The sequence below is a fragment of the Onychomys torridus genome, chromosome X (genome assembly GCF_903995425.1).
Source record: "Onychomys torridus chromosome X, mOncTor1.1, whole genome shotgun sequence".
NCBI classification, from domain to species: Eukaryota; Metazoa; Chordata; class Mammalia; order Rodentia; family Cricetidae; genus Onychomys; species Onychomys torridus.
This window is the reverse complement of record NC_050466.1, coordinates 51,520,791-51,530,302: the sequence shown is the minus strand read 5'-3', so window position 1 is coordinate 51,530,302 and position 9,512 is coordinate 51,520,791. Positions and strand designations below refer to the sequence as shown.

Sequence of the window (9,512 nt, the reverse complement as noted above, 5' to 3'; positions counted from 1 at the left end):
GGCAACACTTTTGGATGAAGTCACCAGTGGTGCAAAGGTCCTGGGGCTACTCAGTGGGCTACCAGGGCACCAGAACATCCAGCAATCAGCAAGCATAACTAAGGAGCCAGATAGTGGTGGCCAGAACCCGGGAATTGCCTTACAAGGAGCTCTGCAGTGCTGCGGCCACAGCCACCCAGAGCCCAGGGTTCGCGGGGGCGTGCACAAAGGGGGCGGGACCGGCAGGGTGTGGGCGGGGGGCTCAGCGCTGCAGCTACTGCAGTAGGCGACATTGCGGCGGCGTCAGCTGCAGGTCTGGACCACCTGCCTGCAGCTCTGGGCTGGGGGCAAGCGAGCTAGTGGGGTGGGCGGGCCAGGGCATACATGCTCCAGGCCAATGGCCGGCGCCTTAGCTCCGCAACCACCCCCTCCCCTGCGCACACCTGTCACGCCCGGCGCACCCCTTGCCCGCACGCGCGCGGCCCACGCAGCTCTGGACGCAGGCGGCCGAGGTTGCGGAGTTCCCCGACTCTAAGGCACCAGGGGCTAGGCAGCGGTTGGGTGGCCGTGATCGTGACAGGTGGCAGCGAGCTGGGTCGCAGGTGCATTCGAACGGGTTGGTGGCCTAAGTGGAGTGTGCTTGAGCTGTGCGACCGTGGCAGGTCTGGTGGGGGAGGGGCACAGGCCTTAAGGGTGGAGGTGGGCCTAGATGAACCAGGATGGGAGTGTATGGAGCCTTCTGGAAAATAACCGGCAGTGCTGGCTGGATGAGTGGAGGCAGAAAGGGGGTGTAGTGTTGGTGGCTAACACTACTTGCTCTCTGGATGCTGGAGTCGGGGAGCACAGGCTGGCAGCAGCATAACTGGGTGGGAGGCCCTCATGCAGTGGCCTGCCTCAGTGGGAGTGTGATTTTGACTGTGGGGGAGGGGAAAGGTGTACTTGGACTGTGGGGTGACTCCATCCTGAGTTGGGAGAGATCTGGCTTGGTGGGCAAGGGAGCTGCGCATTGCCAAGGGGCCTAGTTCCACCTCCTCCCCTTGTGTCCCCCAGACATGCTGCTGCTCAAGAAACAGACGGAGGACATCAGCAGTGTCTATGAGATCCGGGAGAAGCTGGGCTCGTGAGTGTGCATGCCGGGCTGTGGGAGTGACCATTTCCATATGTGAGGCGAGTACAATGTGAGCGAATGTGTGAGGGAGCCTACAAGTGGTGAGTGTGTTATGATCGTGAACATGGGGGTGAATTGTGAGATATGTTTTGCCTGTGTGGGAGGTGGTATGTGAATGTTGGTGAATGTGTCAATGTGGGTGAATGTGTGTGAGGTGGTGTGGGGATGTGTGTGCACACTTGTAGGTGTGTGTTAGGGTGGGTAGTATGACCTGAGCACCTCCTCCATTTCTGGTCTTCCTCCTCCTCTCATTGGCACCTTCCCCCTCTCTTCTTGCCTCCCACCATCTGGCTCTATGGCAGGGGTGCCTTCTCCGAGGTGATGCTGGCTCAGGAAAGGGGCTCTGCTCATCTTGTGGCCCTCAAGTGTATCCCCAAGAAAGCACTTCGGGGCAAGGAGGCCCTGGTGGAGAATGAGATCGCGGTACTCCGCAGGTGTGCCCACCTGCCCCTTGGACTGGGGAGACCTGAGGCCACAGGCTGAGTCCTCTGGACTTACCAGCCCTGGTTGCCAATCTGCAGGGGGGCCTTAGGCATCTCTTCCCCTTTGAGTCTGCATGTCTCCATGGTGACATTAGAGGCACCCTATCCATCTGTGCTTTATAAATGGCCTACAGAAATGTGTGTTCTAGGAAGGCCTGGGCTAGTGGGGGTAGGGATTGGTAGGGAATGGGAGCCCAGGTGAAGAAAGAGAAGGGAGGGCTCAGGACAGAGCTCTTCCAAGTGAAGAGGATGCAGTGGTCTACAAAGAGCCTTTTCTCTCTGTTACAGGATCAGCCACCCCAACATTGTGGCACTGGAAGATGTTCATGAGAGCCCTTCTCATCTCTACTTGGCTATGGAGCTGTGAGGAGGGCTGCTGGGGTGGGGGGCTGGGCAGAAGGGGTGCAATGCCCAGATCCATGCCTTGGTCAGTTGACCTCTTGCCTCATTCCTCCTGCCTTCAGCGTGACTGGTGGTGAACTATTTGACCGCATCATGGAGAGGGGCTCGTACACAGAGAAGGATGCCAGCCACCTTGTAGGGCAGGTCCTTGGTGCTGTCTCCTACCTTCATAGCCTGGGCATTGTGCACCGGGACCTCAAGGTGCCTGGATGTGCCCCCACCCTATCCCACCTACCTCTGGCCCTGAGTGTCTTCTTCCCCCAAATCCACTTCGGTCTGGCTGTGGGGAAATTACTAAGGGTGCTGGAGGCCCACCCTAGCCCGATGCCTAAACCATTCTGGGACTCATAGGCTCTTTCCTTGGCCCCATCTGTCATCAGCCTGAAAACCTCCTCTATGCCACACCCTTTGAAGACTCCAAGATCATGGTCTCTGACTTTGGCCTGTCAAAAATACAAGCTGGCAACATGCTAGGCACAGCCTGTGGGACCCCAGGATATGTGGGTAAGAGGAAAGTACTCTAAGGCTCACTGAGGTGGGGAGGGAGCTGGTGACCTTGGGGATGCCAAAGCTCCAGGACCTGGGGCAACTGCTACCTGAATAGGTACACCAGGTGTGGCCCTCAAGGGCATGACATGTGTGCGTGCCTGTGCAGACATGTCTGTCTGTCTGTCTGCCTCTGGCCGCCAGCCCCAGAGCTCCTGGAGCAGAAACCCTACGGGAAGGCTGTAGATGTGTGGGCCCTGGGTGTCATCTCCTACATCCTGTGAGTGACCGCTGGGACGGCTCAACTCCTACCTGCCTGCCCCTGCTGGGTTGGGGAGGGGTGGACATCTGGGTGATTCATCTGTGGGTGCCAGGCTGTGTGGGTATCCCCCCTTCTATGATGAGAGCGACCCTGAACTCTTCAGCCAGATTCTGAGGGCCAGCTATGAATTTGATTCTCCCTTTTGGGATGACATCTCAGAATCAGGTGAGTGCAAGGATGGCCCTGTGCTGGGGAGTGACAAAGGGCATTAGGGACAGGGTAGACTGACCTTGCCCTCTGCTTCAGCCAAAGACTTCATCAGGCACCTGCTGGAGCGTGATCCCCAGAAGAGGTTCACCTGCCAACAGGCCTTACAACATCTTTGGTGAGTGGGATGCCTAGCGGGTGATACAGGGGCAGGAGCAACACCTGTGCCAACTCTCAAACTTTCTCTAGGATCTCTGGGGATGCAGCCTTGGACAAGGACATCCTAGGTTCTGTCAGTGAGCAAATTCAGAAGAATTTTGCTCGGACCCACTGGAAGGTGAGCATGGAGAGAAAGACTGCTATGCTCCTGTTTCAGGGTGTGGCCACTGGGGTCTTGGTGCTGGTTTTGGAATTGGTCTTGTTGTTGGGCCCAGCTTGGCCTGACCGCACTCTCTTTCCACAGCGAGCATTCAATGCCACATCATTCCTACGTCACATCCGTAAGCTGGGGCAGAGCCCAGACGGTGAGGAAGCCTCTCGGCAGGGTATGACCCGTCACAGCCACCCAGGCCTTGGGACTAGCCAGTCCCCCAAGTGGTGACAACCAGGTGTGTAGGCCCTGCATCCTCTGGGAACTGGCTTCTTAGGGAGCCTAAAGGATGGCAAGAACTAAGTGGGATCTGAAGGGTCAAGGTCAGAGAGTGTCAGAGAGGGAGAAGCTGGGCAGAGGATTACAGCAGACATCTTATGCTAGTGGGATAGGGGCATGACCTCTGAAGTTTCTATGAAAGGAAAGCCAAGGCTTGAGTAAAATGCTAGGAAGGATCTAAGAAGGCTGGGCACCTCTTGAACCTGTTTTCCTTTGCTTCCTTTTTCTCCCCTCCACCCAAGGTGGATGCCAATGAAGACCAAGTGGATTGACTCCCAGCTTTTCTTTCCTCCAGCTCTTTTGGTCTCCTTCCCTGCCCCTTGTCCCCCAGGCTGGCCTCTGCTGCAAAGTTTGAGACTGTGGGTGTGGTGCATGGCACTGGGGTAGGGGCTTCACCAGTATGTTTCCCAGCCTCTAACCTCACCTGTGGTGGAGGCTCCCCTCCTCATGTTGCTGTCACACTTTATGGAAACCAAGGAAGTGTTTGCAAGTGGATTTGGGGGCCATCCTTCTTGCACTTTGCACGCACACATGCATCACGTGGCTGTTCTGTGCTTTGCTGACTGTGGGTGATCCTGCTTGTGTTGTAGCCCTTTCGTTCCCTCTCCTCCCAACCAATAAAGACAAACAGAGCAATGCCTTGGTGCTGAACTGTCTGGGATGAGTGTGGGGCTGTGGGTCACCTCAAGGAAGGACATGAAGGAAGCAAGTCCACTGCCAGTGGATCTGCACTGGGTCTTGTGCTCTGCCTCCCATACCTCTCCTTGTTGGGATCATAGCATAGTTCAAGGACTTCTGATTCTGTCTCCCAGTGTGCTGCCAATAAGAGGATGCCTGGCTGCCTGGTTGCCCTGGGTCTGATAGAAAATGGATGCCAGCAAGGTCTACTGGGCTGCCAGCAGGGGGCGATGGCAGGAGACATTATTGACCAACAGCAGCATCTGCTCCAGATCCTTAGGGCTGTATAGATACCCTGGACTGGAAAGGGCTTGAGCCTGTGGGGAAGGTGGCCAGAGTTCGGGATACTTTCCTCTACTGCTGCTTCTGGTGTGATGAGCTGTCACACTTAGCACCAGTAGGCCAGGGCTCCAGAAATCTGCCTTGTTGGGCCCAGTCGGGTAGGCCTCAGCCAGCCAGAGTTTAGAGGAGGCTGTGCTTCTTCTTTCTCCTTCTGCTCTAGCTTCCAATATGTGAGCTGGATGACAGAGCCTGACTGGGATGTGTGTGTGTGTGTGTGTGTGTGTGTGTGTGTGTGTGTGTGTGTGTGTGTGTGTGAAGTCTCATCTTGTCAAATTTTGGGATCCAAAGGGAGATACTGAGACACAAGACAATGCTGGCCTGGGTTTCTGGGGCAGAGGTTACTCTAGGTTTCAGGATTGGAGCCAGGAGGTCTGAAAGCAAGTGAGCAGCTTCCTCTACTGTCTTCATGGTCACCCCAGGGTATTCTGTGATTCAGGCTTTGGGCCATGTATCCCTGACATGCTTACCCTGTATCCTGCTGTTCCTCCCATGGGGTCACTGGAGGGAAACCTTGGACATTGGTACCATAAATAGGTCTGAGTTGCTTGGTTCACTCACCTCCAGTGTCCTGTCCTGGGTCCTCATTGTCTTTTTGTCACCTTTGCCAGTCTCTTTTTGGCTGTCTCTATATCTCATCTTTTCCCTCAGTCACTCATGACACCCACCCATTCTTATTTTGTTCATGCAGTACTAATTGGACCTCTAAACTCCAAGGGTGAGAGGCTCTTAGTGGGTGAAAGCAGCGGTTTTATGAGGATGACTGTACAGGAAAAGTTTTCTCCTAGCTATTCTGGGAGCCTTGAGCATAAGCATCAGAGCCAGCCTTCCAGAAAGAATCAGTGAATGCTCTTCCAGACTAGTCACAGGACTATGTCACTGCTGCCCCCCTGACACAATGGCCTTGACATAGGGTGCAATATGTCCTCACTACCAGCAGGGGATGCCACAGACACATGTTTAGACATCTGTAAGCCACTTCTTAATTCCTTTAGTACCTGGGGCAGCGGCTCAAATTCATTCATTGCCTGCCAACCTCCTAAATCCTGTCTTATATAAATCTGAATTAGCAGGGAGAGGTCCATCCTGATCATGTTGGAGTGGAGTGCCAAGGACACCTCTGGGTCATACAGAGGTAGCATGTCCTTCATCCTTCTCAAATCTTCCCTTTGGGTCACCTAGCAGATGGACTGCTTGTCTTCTCTGTCTGTTACTGGAAGATAGGAGTGCTAAGACATCATTGCAGGCTCAGACACTGAGGCTGGTCAATAGAGGAAGGAGCCACAGCAAAACCTGGAAGGAGACAGCCTGTGAGCAAGGATGCTACTGATATGTTCTCCACAAACAGCATTCTTGTCCAGTTTGGGGTGAGAGCTGGGCTTGAGATGCCTGTAAAAGTCAGGCGCTGTGAATCAGGAATCAGGTTCAGTCTTTCAGGGACAGACAGGAATTCAGGGGGTACCCTCTTGTGGGTGTCACAAGAGAACATTGCCTCACCAGATCTTGGCCAAATAGGACTTATACTCTATCTTGGAACAAATGTGAGTGGCGGAGGTTTCAGAGAAGCTCAACTTGTAGGGTGATGTGGGTGACAGATAGGAGCCGGTTCTGTTGTTATTTTGAGACTAAGTCTCATGTAGTAAACCCAACTGGCCTCAAACTTGCTATGTGGCCATGGATGGACTTCAACTTCTGATCCTCAGGCTTCCACTTCCTGAGTACTGGAATTATAGGTGTGTAATGTTGTGCTAGGGATCCAACCCAGGGTTTAGCATATGCCAGGCAAGCACTCTACAAACTGAAACTCAACTCCAGCCTGAGATAGGAGCTCTTTAGGAGTTATGTGGATGTCCCTGGCAACAGACCTGGAGAAAGACTTAACTGGGATGGCTTTGTGGGAGAGGTAATGAGATCACTTTTGGATACAGTTAAGTTCAAGATGCCTGAAGGATCCAAAAGTAGAGAAAAAGCAACTTACTCTACACTCTTCTCTTAGCAAATATGTATTTAGCTTTATAGCTAATATTTATGGAAGGCTTCTCTCTTCTCATAATAAAAAGGAAGCTGACAATGTCTCTTTATTGGGCACTTACCTTATACTAGGCTTTGAAAAGCTTAACGTATAGTCACTTAAAGCTCACCTGTGAGTGAGGTGGCTGCTGTCATTATCACCCTCATCATTAAAGTGGGGAAACTGAGGCATAGAGACTCTAAGTAACTAAGCCAAGGCCACACAGCCTGTGGCAGAGTGAGAATTTGAAAACTGTTCTCTCACTCCGAGTTATCCTGCCTGCTTCTATGTGAAGGAGGGGGCTTGCTTGAGACATAAGGACTCAGTAACTGAAGAAAGGGAAAATTCTCTCCAGCACCCTCTTATCAGTGTTCCCAAAGAGAGAGAATACCAGCCTAGATTTCAGTTTTGTCTTCAAAGGATTTTGTGTAATTGTTACCATCCTCTGACTTCATTTAATGTCCGTTAAATAGAAACCAGGGAAATATTTCCATAGTGGCAGGGGTGGGGTGGTGGTGAGGAAACATCTGGGCCCTACAAGATCCCTCTAGAGTTCAGAGTGAAGAATGGCCCAGAAGTGGAGTAGAAATGGTGAGTGGGAGACAGGCACTTCTTGGGTTCACATGAGGAACAAGGCACACAACACAGAGAACCTTTAGCTAAAGTGGAACTCAGTGGAGGTGGGCTGTCAGGGGAAGGGCAGGAGTGGGTCATGGATATATCAGTCAAGGGTATGGCCAAGAACCCAGGAAAGAGCTAAGGTTGAAGGTCCCTTGGATAGACAGTGACTGAGTTGGCAGCATAGCCACAAGCTCCCTCCTGCCAGGCATATGTCTGAAGGACATGTTGCAACCACATTCTCTACCCAAGCCTTGCTTTAGCCAGGCCTTGGGTATCTATCCCTAACCCTAAGGAGCACTTTATGTGTTCTGGGGATCAGACTCAGGTTGTTGGACTTTCATGGCTAGAGCTTTCACAAACTGAGCTGTGCTTTTCAGTATTTTGAAAATATTTGGCCATTTTGATCAAAATTAAAACCTTATCCTTAGGTCTCCTCCTTCACTGTCACCAGGGAGCTGTATCTTAACCTTGAATGATCCTCTGAGCAGAGGCCAAATGTTTTTTTCCAGATTCTCCTTGCTGGTCTTTTTAAAATTTTTAAAAATTATTTTATATGTATGAGTGTTTGCCAGCATGCATGTTTGTACTCCATGTGTGTACCTGGCAGGTAGATCTCTATGAGTTTGAGGCTAGCCAGGTCTACAAAGTGAGTTCCAGCCACCCAGGTCAATACATTGAGACCCTGTCTGAAAATAAAATTTTTTATTGGAATAGAATTCACACAGTACGAAATTCACCCCTTAAAGTGCAAAGGCATGGTAACATAGGCCTGTAATCCCAGCACTTAGTAGCTAGAAGCAGAAGGTCAGGACTTCAAAGTTTTTCTGGACTACATAGCAATTTCAAGGACAGCCTGGAATTCATGAGATACTGCTTCATTCCCAGCCCCAATATCACGTACAGTTCAATGAGTTTCACAACTATTGCAGTTGTCTAACTCCAGAACATTTTCATGACTACAAAAAAAACCAAAAAACAAAAACAAAAAAACAAAAAAAACCCCTGTACCCATTAGCAGTCACTATTGGTGAAATTATTAAGGCCACTCCACGTAGTTAAAAGGGAGGTTTATTTTGTGGGGTAACTTACAAATGAAGGGATAGGTTGCAGGGTCTGGGAAAGGTATGGTGTAGTCCGGCAGTGTTCTCTGGAGAACTCTGCTCAGTCTACCTCCAGCGTCCAGGGTCCCAGAACCAAGAGAGACCTCCTCCTGATCCTGGGTCTTCCGCTTCCTCCTCTGCTCTGCCTTGTAGGCGTGAGGATTACTGAAGCCTCAATGGGGGTTGGAACTTCCAGGCCAGTGCTGGGATGGCTACCCACTACAAGTCACTCCTACCTAGGCCCTCCCTGCCCACCAATAAGTTACTTTCTGTTTGTGTGAATTTGCTTTACTCCAGAATTTCAAATAAACATAGTCATGCCATATATGGACTTCAGTGTCTGGCTGCTTAGCCTCAGCATAATGTTTCATTGTAGTATATATTAGACTTCATTAATTTTTTTTAAAGATTTGTTTTATTATATATACAGTGTTCTACCTGCATGTATGCCTGCAGGCCAGAAGAGGGCACCAATCTCATTATAGATGGCTGTGAGCCACCATGTGGTTGCTGGGAAATGATCTCAGAACTTCTGGAAGAACAACCAATGTTCTTAACCGCTGAGACATCTCTCCAGCAACCCCCCCTTTTAAGATTTAAACTTTTTTTCCTTTTTTTTCTTTTTCTTTTTTTTTTTTTTTTTTGAGCTGAGGATTGAACCCAGGGCCTTGTGCTTGCTAGGCAAGTGCTCTACCACTGAGCTAAATCCCCAACCCCCTAATTTTTTAAACAACTGAATAATATTCCATTTATGAATCAGTTACACTCTGTTTATTCACTAACAGATGTTTGGGTGGTTTCTGCATTTTACATGTTGTGAATGATGCTGCTATGAATATTTCTGTAGAATATTTTGTGTAAACATATTGTCCATTATCCATTGTTGTTTGTGATAAGGTCTCTAGGCTGGTCTGGAACTCACTACCTGATGCCTCAGCTTCCCCAGTAGTGGGATATAGGCATGCACTACCCTAAGTGCTTCAACTGTCTTGGATATAGACCTAGAAAAGGAAATGCTGAGACATGTGGGAATTCCATGTTTTATGGGAGGCTGTTTTCCAAAGCAGACATACCACTTTACATAGCAGAAGTGTTCCCACTTTCCACCTTATTGCCCACACTGTGATT

At 50.6% G+C, this 9,512-nt stretch overlaps 1 protein-coding gene across 4 annotated transcripts; it reads left to right on the top strand.

Moving 5' to 3' along the window:
* The first annotated feature begins 238 nt into the window (after nucleotides 1-238).
* Nucleotides 239-4,275, top strand: Pnck (pregnancy up-regulated nonubiquitous CaM kinase). 4 transcript variants are annotated; one of them, XM_036174480.1, is made up of 12 exons: nucleotides 239-292; nucleotides 1,030-1,099; nucleotides 1,450-1,581; nucleotides 1,918-1,992; nucleotides 2,094-2,232; nucleotides 2,412-2,535; nucleotides 2,722-2,797; nucleotides 2,892-3,004; nucleotides 3,086-3,164; nucleotides 3,236-3,323; nucleotides 3,450-3,594; nucleotides 3,878-4,275. In XM_036174480.1, the coding sequence occupies exons 2-11, from the start codon at nucleotides 1,032-1,034 to the stop codon at nucleotides 3,585-3,587; spliced, it is 1,032 nt and encodes a 343-aa protein (XP_036030373.1). In that variant the 5' UTR covers nucleotides 239-292; nucleotides 1,030-1,031; the 3' UTR covers nucleotides 3,588-3,594; nucleotides 3,878-4,275. The 4 variants fall into 4 exon arrangements, with proteins under 4 accessions (XP_036030373.1, XP_036030371.1, XP_036030372.1 ...); XM_036174478.1 differs by lacking the exon at nucleotides 239-292 and adding an exon at nucleotides 318-595; XM_036174479.1 differs by lacking the exon at nucleotides 239-292 and adding an exon at nucleotides 466-581.
* The last annotated feature ends 5,237 nt before the right edge of the window (nucleotides 4,276-9,512 follow it).